At 41.9% G+C, this 17,365-nt stretch overlaps 1 protein-coding gene across 1 annotated transcript in view; it reads right to left on the bottom strand.

The window, feature by feature from the left end:
• Positions 1-2,942: 2,942 nt before the first annotated feature.
• LOC133456865 (DNA (cytosine-5)-methyltransferase 3B-like) overlaps positions 2,943-17,365 on the bottom strand; it is a 29,272-nt gene continuing 14,849 nt past the window's right edge. The window contains exons 14-23 of the mRNA XM_061735534.1: positions 16,780-16,892; positions 16,509-16,692; positions 16,128-16,212; positions 15,852-15,997; positions 15,647-15,737; positions 14,624-14,772; positions 13,643-13,728; positions 13,307-13,376; positions 13,080-13,201; positions 2,943-6,058 (exon numbers count right to left, since the gene is read on the bottom strand). Coding sequence (XP_061591518.1) covers positions 5,815-6,058; positions 13,080-13,201; positions 13,307-13,376; positions 13,643-13,728; positions 14,624-14,772; positions 15,647-15,737; positions 15,852-15,997; positions 16,128-16,212; positions 16,509-16,692; positions 16,780-16,892 — 1,290 coding nt within the window. The 3' untranslated portion in view covers positions 2,943-5,814. The remainder of the gene's footprint in view (positions 6,059-13,079; positions 13,202-13,306; positions 13,377-13,642; positions 13,729-14,623; positions 14,773-15,646; positions 15,738-15,851; positions 15,998-16,127; positions 16,213-16,508; positions 16,693-16,779; positions 16,893-17,365) is intronic.

A 17,365-nucleotide genomic window follows, 5' to 3' on the forward strand; every position in this document is an offset into this window, starting at 1 on the left:
TGATTATGGCTTAAGGTTTAAGATTAAGATTCCAAGAATATTCAAATTTTTTGAGATAGGATATTTGAGTTTTCTTAAGCTGTAAGCCATGATCAGCAATATTAAAATAATAAAAGGCTTGCAAGATTTCAGTTGATTTGTAATGAATCCAGAATGTATGACATTTTTGTTTTTGTAATTGCATTACAGAAAATCACAATATTCTAATTTTCCGAGAGAGTCCTGTAATGTATTACAAATAATAGCACTGACCAAAACACCTGCAGAAATACTGCAGGAATGACATAGCAGCAGTTAAATGCAGCCTTCTGTAAGCTTTAAATATCCACTGGGCTTACATCAAATACATCAAAACACAACAATAAATTCTGAACTTATCAATATGACTCTGTCCTTCACAGGATAATTAAAATGGATCACTGCAAAAACTCAAAATCTTAACAAGAATATTTGTCTTATTTCTAGTTAAAAAGTCTCATTTCAGTAAAAAAAAAAATCTCATTACACTTAAAACAAGACTCATCACTGGAAAAAAAATTCACCTGTTTCAAGTAGATTTTCACTTGAAATAAGTAGAAAAATCTGCCAGTGGAACACGTTTTTTTTTTGCTTGTAATAAGAAGATAAATCCCACTGGCAGATTGTCCTATTTATTTCAAGTGAAAATTTACTTGAAACAGGTGAAAATTGTCAAATAAGTTATTTTTCTGGTGTTGTTTTTCTGGTGATGACTCTAAATGTAGAAATAGCAGTAAAACCACATTCATTGATGAAATGACATGGGATGGAAAGGGGGATGGCAGTTTTACTGGGGGGATGATTTTGACCGTTTTTATTTCAGGGTGGATGCCATCCCCCCTCATCCCCCCTCAACTCGAGTACTGCATATATACATATATATGTTTATATGGATGTCTATGGTTCTACATATCAAACCACAAATAAAAAAAGAATAAGACAAATACAAGAAATAACATAAACATAAAAACAAATGCAGTAATAGTGGTGGGTAAAAAAATCCATATTGCAATATATTGTTGTGCTTTCTGTCGCAATAAATAATCGATAAACTGACGGCAAATATCGATATCTTATTACAACACACATAATGGATTTACGCGGTTGTCACTGCACTATTGTTCATGCACTTCAATTTGTCCAGCTGTACAGTGTTTACATTTATAAGACTAGGAGCCAGTGAGGAACTATGCAAAATTAAGTTGCTGACAGACAGTATTAGAAACAAAGCAGTGCACTGTCCTGGTTTATATAAAACATGTTATTAATGTTCATGCACTTTAATTTGTCCAGCTGTACAGTGTTTACATTTACAAGCCTTACAAGCAGTGAGGCTCTATACAAATGCACTTTCTTTGTACATTGTATGAAGTTTTGGCATTGATTAAATGCATAACTACAGAAGTTTTCCTTTTTATGGGTATTTTTATTTTTCAGTCACATATATCGTGATATATCGTTGATGAAATCTCTTACAATATATCGAATATCGTAGATATCGTGTATCGTGATATTATCGTTATCATGGGCCACATATCGCCACGGTATTGAATCATGTAATAATATGTTTAATATATATGTTTATATGGATATGTCTATGGTTCTACATATCAAACCAACAATAAAAAAAAGAATAACAAATACAAGAAATAACATAAAAATAAAAGAAAATGCAGTAAGATGTTAAATCCAGAGCACATGGTTAATGTTTCACTACATTTTTTATTTTGTGAGATAAATCATGTTTTTATACAAGTGTCTGCTTCCCTTTTAAAGCAAAATCCTTATTTTTGAGTATTTCACAAGAACAAACCCCTCTCCGGATGCAGTTTACAGAAAGTGCGAGAAATGTTAATATCTGTTTGAAAAATACCAGATATATCCTGAACACACGATCTATAAAGAAATTTGACTTTGACTGTCACAGACTCTGGTCATAACCTTTATGGACCTGATTTTTAGGCGCAGCTGAGGACAGGAGAGGGTCAGTTTTGGGGAATTCAGGATTGCATCTTTGCATTTAGATAGTTTTTCCTGTTATCTTCATCAAGTTATGATCTCCAGTGTGCACTGGACCTGTTCACAGCCAAGAACTATGAAGGAGCAGGGAACCGAGGCAGCACCTCCAAATCTGAGGCCTTTCAGTTGGTTAACGGTGTAATTCCCTCTTCAGGTTTTGGATGAGGAGCTGCCTCACATGTAGGAGTTTAAAAGTATCCTGAGAGAGCGGCACGCCTCCCACTGCATGAATGTTTATAAAGGCACATTAACTTCAAAATTAAAGACCTAAAATTCTATATCACTATTCAAGCCCTTTGGTTTGTTGTAAATATAAGGCATGCCTTTGTTATTTTTCTTTTTTTGTCATTTTCCCTTGCTACAGCAGATCATGTCACACATATTCATTTAGAATCGGTTTAAAGCTGATATGGATATTTATCTGATATCCATGTATATCAAGAAAAAAAATATGTCAAGAGTCAAATATGACATTTTCACATCACAGGACTGGGATGGTGGGAGACAGAGCCATCAGTTGTCAGGCTCCTCCTCTCATACTGAAACTCAAGAACTATTAATTTGTTCTTTAAAATTATTTTGTTGAACCACAATTCAAAGGCTATTTATGTTTTTGATCGGTCGGTGCTCAGTGGATGATTATTTACTATTATTACTATGTCAATTAGAAGTTATTTCAGTGACTATTGTGGGTTTTTCCTTTCTTTAATGGAAGGGCACCAACACACGTTTCCTCCCTCATGGCATGTATCTCTTAAGCTAATACCATAACAACTATTTTAAAGATAAAACACTTCAAAACAACCACAGCTTCTCTGAGCTGAGGAAAATTGAAATATAAAATAAATATGATGAAACAAATATTACCTGATAAATGTTTATTTTTATGTTTACAATTTTCCCACTTATCAATACATTCACACGATACAAAATACTGACGGTAGTTAAGCTCTGTTCTCTTAACACACACATGAAGTTGAACATGCTTTTTATTCCAAGCGTTTATACCTGTACACATTTGTCATTTAGCTTTTGCAGCTCACAGTGGTTAGAAAACATATTGGAGTTAACTAGTTTACCAAAGAGCGTCTTGAAAATCTGGATGTTGAGAAAAATACTCAGTACTATGTTCAGTACCAAATGAGCATCACGATTAGGATGTGCTTTATTGTCATCACATTAATTCCCAAATTTGCCAAAATATCATTCAAGGTAAAGTCAGGGCGGTTGTTCACCAGCTGAAGTTTAGTAGAGGTTAGCTGGTGTCGCCGTCCTACATGCATGGAAGTAAATCCAACACAGGATGGATTCAGAAAAGGAGTAATCTGTAAACCCAAAGGGTTTTTCTGTTCTTGCCACTGTAAAACTGAATTTTGATCTTGCAGAAACTGCTGTAGAAGAGTTTAAAAAGACCAAACGCAAACATAAATACAGCAGAGGACTTGTGAGTCTACTGGCTACCTGCAGACCTTTTTTATCTTATTTATGGAACAAATGAAATAAACGATGCAGTCACTCCAAGTTTTTCCCCATCACTCCATCCTCTTAATCTTTTTGTTCACAGCATTTGACAATAAACCTGAGAAAAATCTTTTTTTTTCATGCCAAAAGCTGATAAATTCTTCAATAATACGATGGAAACAGGTGACTTGACACTTTAAATCTTAAAGTTGTGGACTCTCTCAGAGATTCTGAGCATTTATACTCTTGTTAAAGATATCAAATCTATTCCCTTGGAGTTGTATGCAAAATATGTTGTGCGATGCAGAGGACCCACCCCGCAAAAAAGAAGGAAAAAAAACCAACACATTCATGATCATATACAATTTCTCTTAGTGGATCAATAAAATTGAATTACAGAATCATCAAAGCATCACAAACTTGTTTTCTACACAGTAATGATAAAAGATGACTATGAAATCTGTTATTTCACTGCTAAGAAAGATTAAAAGAACATTTAATATGTCCGTTCTAAAAATAGTCTAGAAGTCATTAAAAAAAAAAAATCCCTTTTGGCTTCTTCCATAATCTGAAGCATCAAACAAAGGTATCCAGTAATAATTGTTTTCTGTTTCCCAGACAGACAGATGTGTCTGTATTCTGACCTACACGACTCAACATCTGCATCCTTTTCCCGTTCGTGCCTGATGGGATGCAGAAGTTCTTGTCACAGACAGTCCAGTTTCAAGTCCTCCCTTTTGACCTTTTGTGACTCGTCAACCCCTTTTCTTTCCCCTCCGTTCCATGCCGTCTTCACTTTCAATAAAAGGCCACAAGGAGCCTTGATCATTTCACAATATGACATAGAGTCTGTGATCAGACGCTTCCATTTCAATATTCAAGTTAATTGAATGACAATTCTTTGAAACAACACAACACGCAGGCTTTGATGACACATCCAGGGATTGAATTGTAAATTGTAGCAAAACACACATTTCGCACAGATGTTGGGTTATGATTTTTGAATTACTGCAGATTCTGAGGTAGTACTTGTACCATGTGCATAGGGCAATAAACAGTTTTCCCAGTGTGACATAAAAGCCATACGTATACACACACAGTTAATGCTCTAGAGATGTTCCAGAGGAGCTGCTTGTAAGCATGCATGTCAGTGGTTTTCGCTCCAGCTTTTCTGCAGAGAAAAGCTAAAGGTAGACCAACAGCTGCGCTGTACGAGGTTTAAGAGATCAGGACCAATATGTCATGGCAGCAGCCAATCCTCTGGAACATTTAATGGGAGGAAGAGAAAAAGCCAAGAGTTGCTGCTTCATATTTTTTTCGGAAATCTTGTATTTTGCTTTCCACTAAATTGCCAATATTGTGGTTTTGTATACACATTTGTAGTATTTTTACAAACAAAAAACAGCATCACTGAGCGTCGGTAAAAGTTCAGTAAAAACTACAATCAGCAAAACACAGCAGGCTTTTCCGGCATGTCCTGCATCCTCGGTGCCCTCCCCAGTCGCCACAGTGGACTATTTACAAATGTCAGAGCACTTCTGCAGACAATCTGGATTTGAAATGTATGTGTGTACGACAGCTGCAAGAATGTTTGTCCTGCATGGCACACTGAGGCTCCATTGTGCAAACAGCTGGGGAAGTGTGCACCACACCAGGACCTGTGTGGACCCGGACATTTGCAGCCCAACAGGTAACAGAGGTTTCTAGTATGGCTAGATTTGTTTTTTTTGTTGTTGATATTTTTGTTGCTGACAACAATACAGGAATACAAACTTACAACGCAGATGCCACAAACAATAAAACCAAAAAATAAGAAAAAGCAATAAACATTTACAATCAGTCAGCGGATAGCAATTTAAATGTTTAAAAAACTCCAGAGAAATATCCTGAACAGAAAGATATCACAGAGTTCAGTCTTCTGAAAAAGTTACAAAACCGTTAAAACCGTGAAACATTTTTCACCACAGCAGCAGATTTATGTCTCATAAAAATGTGAATAAATTAATTTTTTCCCCTTCCTTTTATTAACTGGTTTCACATTTTGAAACCTCATATTTCACCGATATAATGTGACATTGGTGGATGATAAACCTAAAATATTTATCACATCGACTGAATTATTTGCATTAATTTAAAAATGAATTAAAAGCACAAAAATGACATATATATACAAATTTATAAAAGAAGTGTTCAGAACTTCTCGCATTGGTACGAAACAGTGACCAAAGTGGCCTTATGGCATCAATCCGCATGAAAGAAACATCCAAACACACACGTTTGCAATCATCTTGATGGACAAAGTAAAATAGACCTCACCTATCTAAGAAACTGCATGTCTGGAGAGGCAGGTGAGGATGAGGAAGCTGAGGAGGGTGCAGAGGTGGCGCTGGAACTGGAGATGGTGGTCGAAACAGGCAGCTCCTCGAAGGCAAAGTAGTCCTTCAGCGGAGCGAAGAGGTGTCGGACGACCGGCACGCTCCACGCCTTCCCCAGCACCTTCTGCCTTTGCTGACGGTTCATGTTCTTCACATCCGTGTAATGTTTGGGGAAACCAAAGATCCTGGTGTAGAGGAGGGGGCAAGGAGGAAAATCACAACTGGAGATGTAACAAATGATCAGTTTTAAACAACAGCTTTAAACAACTTCGGGTCTTTGGGTGGAGCATGAAGACGGCTAATGATACAAACTGCAAATTACATCCACCTGAATTCCCATTAACCTCCCTAAAATTACTGAAGCTGTGAAAAGTGCAAAACTATTCAATTTAATATTGTCAGATTCCCTTCAGTCGGTGGATTTGATACGATGCCTATTGCCAAAACAACCTGAAGAAATTCTTTTGACACACCTGTCGTGACCAATGACACTGCTGTAGAAGACGTCCCGCCCTGCCGAGGGAATAAATTAAGCTGTACAGTCTCAAGCTCCTTAATATTCTTGCACTTCATGCCACACAACCTGATTGGCAGCCTCTGTCTGTTCGGAGGTGCGCAAGCTGCTTGGGGCGTCTCTGTGAGGTTTGTTGCTGCTTGTTGCTCGTTTAACTCTCGAACAAGTAACATCACCTGAACTCTGTTCACCTACACTAACCGAACGTTACCTAACAAACTGAACAACTCAACTTGTTCAGTTTTGTAACTGGTTTGTTTTCTTTTCTTTCTACCACGGCCCTAAACAAAAGCAGGAAGTTGGCAGTTCCAAACTTCATCCAAATCCAAATTCTTCCAGATGTTTCAATGACAGACCCACACGATGTCTGCCCAGGGTGTCTCATAAAGTTATATGTAAAGAATGCTGTGACAGAGCAGACTCTGTCAGAGTAGTTTCTTTTATTGTTTGCATGAGCAAGTATTAGGAGTTTGATTTCAGTCCCACAGAAGGTGCACATTCTGCTGTGACATGTGATTTAACTACTTTACTTGTGTATTTCCATGCAGATGCAGTAATTTGGGAGCGGCCATGATTGCCTGAGCTCTGATTGCTTTATGGGGAGCACCTTGTGTCTAAGGTTGTGATTTGCTGACTGCTTTTCCAGGGGTGGAGACAGGAGCATATAAAGAGGAAATGGTTCAGTACAGAGGGGGCTGCCATGGGGAGAGGTTAATGCCAACACCTCTGCTTAACTATGATTTCTGTTTTTTGAGTTGCTTTGTTTTGTTGACCTAAGTTGTCCAGGCCTGGAACCATATTAAAACATGACTTTTTTTTGCAAGCCTGCCTCAGTCTGATGTCATTCAAGGGTATTTCTTACTGACAAGTAGCCTTTCACAACCCACTTGGTAACAATTGGTGGCAGTGGTGGGATTGTAAAGCCTCCCAGGAGTAATTGTCAGTAGAAAACCCTAAATGGCTGGGCGAGGGCGTGGCAAACCGCTTCGACATACCCGGAAAAACCCAGGGCTGATGATGGAAGATGGTGATGAGCGTGAGGAGGAGCCAGAGGAGGAGTCGGTGGTGGAGTTGATGGGGGAAGGGGCCACGGCACCCCAATTAGCCGTGGAGCAGCAGCTGGTGCTACACCCAGATCCTCCAGTAAAGCCAAAGAAGCCACCTGAGAAACCCCCTTCACTGAAGTTAAGTACTTCACCTCATCTTTCACAAGAGAACCTTCCGTTTGGGCAACAATTTATGAATGAAATGAGAGAATTCATTTATCGCCAGCAAAGACATGAGAAATTGTTGTTTGATGGGCTTGAAGATCTGAAAAATGTTGTATATGAAAAAACCAAACTGGAAAGTGTGACTGATGATCCTGCTAGTCACCAGAGCCTATATAATCTGCCCCCTCCAGCTCAACTCCAGCAGCCCAGCCGATGGACTACAGTAACACATGCTCAGCCAGAGCAGCAGCCGCCCATCCGCCGTTATGACGGGGCCAAGATCCCAGAGTTCACTGAAGGGGAAGATGTGGAAAGCTTCTTCATCCGCTTCGAGCGCATCGCCAGAACCTGGGGGTGGAACCATGATGAGTGGGCTGCTCGTGTTGTCACCCTTCTCACAGGTAGAGCGTTGGAGGCCTATGCCAGCATGGATGAGCAGCGTTCCCACCTCTACGCCGACATCAAAGCTGCCGTCCTTGCCAAGTACAACGTGACCGAAGAGACATACCGCCAACGTTTCAGATCTACTAGTATACCAGCAGGAGAGTCGACCAGGGAGACCTACAACAGGTTGAAGGGACTCTACAGGAGGTGGATGCGACCTGAGACCAAGACGAAGGAACAGATGGCAGAGACATTGATCCTAGAGCAGTACCTGCGTGTTCTCCGCCAAGATGTCAGAACGTGGGTGAAAGAGCATCAACCACAGACGGGGGAGGAGGCGGCGAGACTTGCTGAGAGGTATCTGGCTGCACATCGGGAACCACCTCGGGAGCCACATCGGGAGCCCTTTCGGCCCCACAAGGTGACTGTGGGTCAGGTTAAAGGTGATGAGGCTCTAACCAAGCATGATACAGGGGGTGGGACAAGGTTTAAAAATGGGGGCCTTATCTGCTTTTATTGTCATCAACCAGGGCACAAAGCAGCGTTGTGTCCACTTAAAAAACCAAAAGAAGTGAATCTGTGCTATGTGCCTAGACCAGAAATCCAGCCCACTGTACAAATGTCTAGGCCCAAATCCCGGTATGCAACTTCAGTTCTTGTTAATGGGCAGGATGCTAATGCACTGTTGGATACAGGTAGTTCCCAGACACTGGTGAAGGCAGAGTTTGTAGCTAATGAGTCTTTAAACTTTGACAACCTAGTAGGGTTGGGGTGTGTTCATGGGGAAGAGCAAATGTATCCTACTGCTGTTGTAAATATTGGGGTGGATGATCAAGTATATCTGATGACAGTGGGGGTGGTTGATCAACTGGCATATGATGTTATTTTGGGGAATGATCTACCCAGTCTAACTAAACTTGTACAGGCTGTGTCAAATTCATGTGCTGTGGTTACAAGATCTCAGGCCAAGGGTTTGCAGCCCCTGCCTGATATCCATCAAAGTCTTTTTGAAGGTGGTACAAAGGTTAAGAGGGATAAAAAACAGCGCTGTCAAGCCAAGCATGTGGGGAAGGCCAGAGTGCAGGATCCAGTCCCGGTCACTCCAGATCCTGACCCCACTCTGCTGGAACCACAGTGGCAGGTCCCTGACAACTTTAAAGAGCTACAGCGAGCAGATCCTTTGCTTCAACCTCTGTTTGCTAAGGTATGTGAGGTTGATGGTGAACCTGTTAAAGCTGCTAATCTCATTGGTGATAGATACATCCTCAAGGACAACCTGTTGTACAATGGAGATGGTGATGTACCTAGATTGGTTGTTCCTAAAGTATTCCATCAGTTAATTCTAAACTTGGGACACCACATTCCATGGGCGGGACATCTAGGTCAACAGAAAAGCTATGACAGAGTCAGTCGCAGGTTCTATTGGCCTAGACTTTATCAGGATGTCCAGGAGTACTGTAGGACATGTACAGAGTGTCAAAAAGTAGCTCCACTTCGCAAAGCGGATCGAGGACCGTTGCAGCCTTTACCAATCATTGGCACACCATTTGAGCGCATTGGTATGGACATAATTGGTCCACTGGTTAAAAGTAGTTCTGGGCATAGATTCGCCCTTGTAATCTGTGATTATGCTACTCGATACCCAGAAGTTTACCCCTTACGCTCCATTCAAGTCAAACATGTAGTCCGATGTCTCATTGATCTGATTTCCAGAGTTGGTGTTCCGGCAGAAATTTTAACTGATCAGGGTACAAATTTCATGTCAACTTTGATGAAAACTCTGTACAAGCAATTGGGCATCACAGGCATTAGAACTTCACCATATCACCCTGAAACTGATGGTTTGGTGGAACGTTTTAATGGTACACTTAAAAACATGCTGAAAAAGTTTGTGGATGAGTCGGGGAGGGATTGGGATAGATGGATTCCATTCCTGCTTTTCGCGTACAGAGAGGTTCCACAAGCCTCAACTGGTTTTTCACCCTTTGAGTTGGTATATGGCAGGCAGGTTAGGGGTCCCCTGGATGTACTAAAAGAGGGTTGGGTGGCTGGAGAGTCTGCCCAGTGCAGTGTTGCGTCCTACATCCTCCAGATGCGAGACAAGCTGGACAAGATGAGATGCATGGCCCAAGAGCACCTGAGAGAGGCCCAAACCAAGCAAAAGGTGTGGTATGACAAACATGCCAGAGAGCGAGAACTGAAACCTGGGCAGAAGGTATTGCTACTGCTTCCTTCTGGTACATCAAAGTTACTGGCTAAATGGCAGGGCCCTTATGTGGTGTCTAGAAGGGTGGGTCCAGTAACTTATGAAATTCTGTGCCCTGAAAGGAAACGCCAGAAGCAGATTCTGCATGTCAACCTGCTGAGACAGTTCAAGGAGAGAGATGTGACCCCGGCTGTGAAACCAGTGATGATGGTGCATGTAGCAGAGGATGGAGATGATGAGACTGACATGGAGCCACTCCGACCTCAAGGTGGTGCCATTGAGTATCCTGAACACCTGAGTGAGGAGCAAAAACAACAGCTGGCCCAGGTACAGAAGACATTCACTCCTCTCTTCCAGGACACACCGGGTCTCACAGATGTTATCAGCCATGACATCGTTTTGAAGGTTCCCACACCAACCCGGCAGAGGCCCTACCGTGTTCCTGAGAGAATGGTGGATCCCTTGAGGAAAGAGGTGGCGACCATGTTGGAGATGGGAATAATAGAGCCTTCAAAAAGCGAGTGGTCAAGTCCTGTTCTTTTGGTTCCTAAGACAGATGGAAGTGTTCGATTCTGCACAGACTTTCGTAGGTTGAACAGTGTCAGCTGTTTTGACTCTTATCCAATGCCCAGAATCGATGAACTGCTCGAAAGGTTAGGCAAAGCTAAATACATGACCACGTTAGATCTCTGTAAGGGTTACTGGCAAGTCCCTCTCACCGCTGCTTGTAGACCCTATACAGCCTTTCGAACACCTACTGGTTTGTATCAGTATACAGTGATGCCGTTCGGTCTTCATGGGGCCCCTGCTACCTTTCAACGACTCATGGACATTGTTTTATCTGATTGTGGGCAATATGCAGCATCATATCTTGACGACTGTATTATTTTCAGTGAGACCTTCCATGAGCATCTCCATCACCTCGAGCAGGTCCTCCAGAGGCTTCAGAAGGCTGGATTAACCATCAACAATAAGAAATGCTCGTGGGCACAGAAGGAGGTGAAATACCTGGGGTACCGCATCGGGCATGGCCAGATAAAGCCACTGGTGGAGAAGTTGGAGACCATTCGAGGGATACCCAGACCGCAAACGAAGAGGCAAGTACGGTCATTCCTTGGTCTAATTGGCTGGTACCGAAGATTTGTGCCTCATTTTGCCACAATAGCTACACCATTAACTAATCTCACCAAGAAGACTACTTCGTCCCACCTTACGTGGACTGATGAATGTGAGGAGGCCTTTAGAAAGTTAAAGGAGCTATTGTGTCAAGATCCTGTTCTGAAGAGCCCTGATTTCAATAACCCATTTCTCGTACAAGTGGATGCCTCTGATGTTGGCTTAGGTGCTGTTCTAGCCCAAGGAGAGCCTGGAGAAGAGAGGCCCATTCTGTTCCTGAGCAGGAAGCTGTTTGACCGGGAGAGAAAATACTCTACCATCGAGAAGGAAGGACTCGCCATAAAGTGGGCAGTGGACTCACTTAAGTATTATCTGCTCGGACGGGAGTTCATGCTTCAAACAGACCATCGAGCCCTGAAGTGGATGCACTCAATGCAGAGTCAAAACTCCAGAATACTGCGCTGGTGTCTGGCTCTTCAGCCATACCGCTTTACGATTGAGTACTGTCCAGGGGGCAGAAATATCATAGCTGACTATTTGTCACGTGTACCAGGTATGCACAACCCAGAAGGAGAGGGGGTAAGAAATGTGACAGAGCAGACTCTGTCAGAGTAGTTTCTTTTATTGTTTGCATGAGCAAGTATTAGGAGTTTGATTTCAGTCCCACAGAAGGTGCACATTCTGCTGTGACATGTGATTTAACTACTTTACTTGTGTATTTCCATGCAGATGCAGTAATTTGGGAGCGGCCATGATTGCCTGAGCTCTGATTGCTTTATGGGGAGCACCTTGTGTCTAAGGTTGTGATTTGCTGACTGCTTTTCCAGGGGTGGAGACAGGAGCATATAAAGAGGAAATGGTTCAGTACAGAGGGGGCTGCCATGGGGAGAGGTTAATGCCAACACCTCTGCTTAACTATGATTTCTGTTTTTTGAGTTGCTTTGTTTTGTTGACCTAAGTTGTCCAGGCCTGGAACCATATTAAAACATGACTTTTTTTTGCAAGCCTGCCTCAGTCTGATGTCATTCAAGGGTATTTCTTACTGACAAGTAGCCTTTCACAACCCACTTGGTAACAAATGCACTCGTTAACCCAGAGTCCCGTGTGCAATAACAGGCTTTTAGAGTCAACCGTGAAAAAACACGTCACGTGAAAAAAAAGCAAATCAAAGATTATTGGAAATTCAGTCGCACCCAGAGAACCCTTGCTGTCTGAAACCCTCATGCTGTCTACAGAGAACAATGGTGACGGAGGACGACACCACAGGACCGGCCTGGGGCGAGCAGATGGAGGAAATCCTCCCCCCTGGTAGTTTGGGAGAAGGTTTCACTAAGTTTGATATAGAGCTGGATGATGAAGTGTGACGGGTCGTTTCTCCAAGGATGAAACCGAGGCTGGCAATCACGAGGAGGGAGGAATCAAATTTATGTCAATCTATGTTGGATGGAGAATCATGGTGGTTAGGCTGGGCGATTATGACCTCTTATCAACGTCACAAATAATTAAACGTTTTACCTAAGATACGATTAATGTACGATTATTTTGTGTTTAATCTAAAATTCACCTCGCTGCCTGCGCTTCAGAGACAATCCCATGCCATGAGGACGGCGTCAGCCAGACGTGTCAGACACGTGCTGCGTCAGGGTTTGTGGCGATCGATAGATTGTGTCGTTGTTGACACAACAAAGAGCAACATTGACACTGAGCTTGTGTGCATTTAAATGGTGTGTTTTTTAGATTTGTTGCCAGGAGTGAAATGGCATATGGACACCTACATTTCCAGCTCGGTGACCCAGAGGATGTCCTCTTTTCCATTCTGGACGACCGGCAGCATAGACACATCTTTTCCCTGCTTCAGAGAGTTTGGATTGGTGGTGATGGTTCTCACCTTTGTTACCTAGGACAAAGCATCACACAGTGATTATTGATCATACTATGTGTATCATAATCAATATCCCAAATAAAATACAGACTAAATGCGAGCAGCTGACTCGGCACTCACTCTCGCTTCTCTGCCAATCTCTAAACAGTCCTGAAGGCTCAGTTTGTCCTTCTGGGAAGCAATAATTGGCCTGACGAGAAGGAAATGGAAAAACAAACATCATTCAAAAAACAGATTTTTAAAAAAAAGTTAATTCTTCAAAACATAAGCAAAAAAGAAGGAAAATAAGAGACAGTCAAGAAATAAAACTCTTAAATCAGAGAGAAGTGAATAAGCAAGAAAATAATGATAAATCAAGGAGAAAAAGTATCAAACAGCCTATCATGACTGCCATCATTACAACTGGAAGTATAACACACAACAACAGCTGTAAGACACAAGTTAAAGAGGTCTCACCTGCTCATCCCAGGTATGTTACCCCAGAAGTAGCGAGCCCTGTGAGCAGGGCTTACTTTGACTGCATCCACCAGTACAGGATTACACTGGGGAGAAAACAAAAACAGTCCCTTTATATACACGAGACACGTGACATTAATGGCTATAACTACTGTTTAACTACTGTTCATCTTTGCATTAATGTTCCTCATAACTCAATTCAGACTTAAAGGGGACCTATTATGAAAAACTCGTTTTTTCTTGCTTTAACATATATAAAGTGGTCTCTCCTCAGCCTGCCAACTCAGAGAAGGAGGAAAGCAACCAAATTCTGCAGAGTCTGTACAGCCGCCCGGATGATCCATCCAGTGTGATGTGGCTTCTACGAGCCGTTCAGATTCTGCTGCCTTTCGTTACGTAACCAAAATGCAATTTACATAGGTCGGCCTCCGATGCGTGAAACCACGCCCACAACCAACTCCGCCGGCCGGAGCTTCCGCCATTTTTTCGTAGCGGTGTATCGCGTCATTCAGGCAGCCAATCAGCACAGAGCCTCATTATCATAGCCCCGCCCACTCAGAATCCTGCATAGATAATGAGGTTAGAGACTGGGAAGATAAAGACATGGCTAAGAGGCTGAATTTCTAATTTATTTAGCAAAAACAATCAAAAGCTTGTTTTTAAGACATTGAAGGCCTGTTCAAAATAGATATTAGATGCCATAATAGGTCCCCTTTAATGTGGAAATTACAGAGTGCAACAGTGAATGTGACATTTGGTATTATTACAAGATGGTTGACACAAAATATTACGAGTACAAGGAGGTCATTCACAGCAGATTAACGGATAACAGAACATGTCAGAAAAGGCCTTCAATATAGATCCAGTTTGTTTGAAAAAAGAAATAAAAGATCTGACAGAAGAGGAAAGAAAAACTAAAAATGGAAAGAAGAGGATTAAAAAAAATACTGAGAGCTAAAGGATCCTAACAGAAAGACAAACCTCAAGGAAGCGACAAATGTTGACTTTGTCGTGCGTGTTCATGAACACCACGTTCTCAAACAACCAGAAGAAAGGCCTGGGGTCGTCCTCTTTGGGCTTCAGCAGCTGAAGAATGCGGTAGAACTCGAAGAAAAGCCTGCCAGTGCCTTCTGCCATGGGAAAGGATACAGGCGTTAGTCCTTGTAACCCCACTTTGTCCTGGTCCAACATTTTACACTGAGTTGGTTATGTGACCCCTTTATGTTAGAATCAATGTGATAACCTCCAGCCCCCAAAAAAGTGTAGAGACTCTTTATCGACAGGTCAGTTTGCAAAATGGAGGGTAAAGGATTTGGTGATTTGGACCAGAGTTCAATTTAAGTTGTGCGTGTGTGTTTATAAGTGTGCGTTTGAAGGAGGAGGAGGAAGAAGAGGAAGAGGAGGAGGAGGAGGAGGGGGGCTACGACAAAACTCCATGGCAAAATCATTCATTTGGGATGTGGGCCTTTGTCCTGTGCTAAACTTGAGAGTTTGAGAGGTGGGATATTTGTTTTAGACATTTTATCAATGGGTGCATTTACTTCCAATACCACAGCTAATAACAAGTAGTTAAAGTACCTTTGATACACAAGGATATGAAACATCTTCTCAAAAAAAAAGAAAAAACCTGCCACTCAAAGCTCCTTTATCTTCCAACATTTAGCTAAAGTAAAAAAATTAAAGCAAAGAGGACAGCACAGTGGCTTAGTGGTTAGCACTGTTGCTCATCCTGCTCTTGTGTGAGGGAGTTTCTGGGTCAGAAACATGCAGGTTAACCGATGACTCTACGTTGCCCCCCGGAGTGAGCGTGTGTGAGGTTGTTTATCCATATGTGGCCCTGAGATGGAGCGGCGACCCGTCCAGGGTGTACACATGCCTTCCGCCCAAAGTGATCTGATATAAGCTTCAAAAGATCTCTGTGACCCTGAATTGGAATAAGTGGGTATAGATGATGGTTGGATGTAATAAAAGCAAACAGTCACACATGAAAACACTGTAACTTACCATAAAGGCCTTTCCTCAATGGATTTACGATGGAGAGGTCATTGCAGGGGCTGCCACCGATCAACAGATCAAATGGACCCCACTCCTCAAGCTATAGAATAAAGAGAAACCAAGCTGTATGAATCAGAATTTAAAACAACTGCTATTTCAGTGTCATCAGCCCAAAACAGATGTCATGATGTTCAAGCAGACGTTGTAAACATACATGTTCCAGGGTGATGAATCGAACGTCGCCGACATGAATGATCTTCCCATCATGGCTGACTGTTGACACAGCAAGTGAATCCTCACAAACCTCAGAGGCAACATATTTCTCCACTTTGAAGCCAAGGTCCTTCAGCACCAGGTAGCCTGAAGAGAAGCACAGAAACATGAACACGAATATGCGGTGTGAGAAATTTTTTTGAATTTTTTTCAGATGTTTTCAAGGGAACAGAGGAAGAAAGATCATTCCAGCGGGGGCCCAGCTTTTTATAATCACCTGTTGCAATACCATCAAACAGAGAGAGAACTCGAACCGGTCTGCGCTGGCTCGCAGGAAGAGATGGGTAAACGCGATGTGGCTCCTATAATTTAGACAAAAAGCCAGGTATGATTCCTTATGGATTGGTTATTTTAGTTATTCATTCATTTTTTGCATGGAGGTTATTTTGATTTAAATACAAGTTAAAAAGCAGCAATAAATACACTTTAGTTGATTAGTCAATGCAGTTTCGTGGGCAAGTAAACATACTTTTCTCTGTTAGGTGTCTAACTTTTTTTACTTCATTATATATAGAATACAATGACAAACATTTTGTGCAATACCAAATAAACTTAACTAATTTTTAATTTTTTATCAAAGTGGTTGGTGATTACTCACAAACTCCATGGCACTGTTGTTAGCAAACAACTCCTGCACACGAATGCTCCAGTCCTCCCGGGGAACCAGCGCGCCGTGGGGCTTATGAGGCTGGCACAGGTAGCAGATCCAGGGGTCCAACACCTTCAGCGAGGCGTATGTCCCCGGTCCAGCCAGGATGTTCAGGCAGTCCTCACAGTAAGACCTGCAGATTGAGGATAGAGGAAATGAGGACTGAATTATAAACTGTTTTCAGCAGCCAGACACAAAGAAAAGAAAGAAAAACACCGACCTGGAGCAGCTGTCGTTTCCACACAGTATAACCTCCATCCCATAGCAGCAGATGGTGCAGTAGGACTGATATCCATCTTCATCATATCGATACAGAGTTTCTGTGAGGTTATTCTTTAGAGACACAGATAAAATCAAAATTGTTGAAAATCGAAAGGTTTAAGAAACACTTTTTAAAAATATCCCAAGTTAGGTTCTAGTTTAAAGTCCATGCTTTATCAGCATCCCTCCAGATGTGGACTGGCACTGGAGTTGATGTTGCCAGATCGTTTAACAGAAACAAGCAACCTGACCTGTGAAAACAAACCTGAGACCATGACCATGGCTTTGCAGCAGACCACTACGTGAGCCAATTACATATACGGGGCCAGGAGAAATATGGACCAAAAATGTGATGGAATGGTAGTGTCTGTTTACATGATAGTTATTTATTAAGAGTAAGGTCTTATCAGGTTTATTATCTGAATATATTGCTACGTAAATGACTGTAGCCACTGATGTGGTACTCAGGTGCCTCCATTCAGACTGAATTAATTACCAAATGAATGAACTTTGAGAAGTGTTTACATGACTGTGGACCAATCAGG

The sequence above is a fragment of the Cololabis saira genome, chromosome 12 (genome assembly GCF_033807715.1).
Source record: "Cololabis saira isolate AMF1-May2022 chromosome 12, fColSai1.1, whole genome shotgun sequence".
Lineage (NCBI taxonomy): Eukaryota > Metazoa > Chordata > Actinopteri > Beloniformes > Belonidae > Cololabis > Cololabis saira.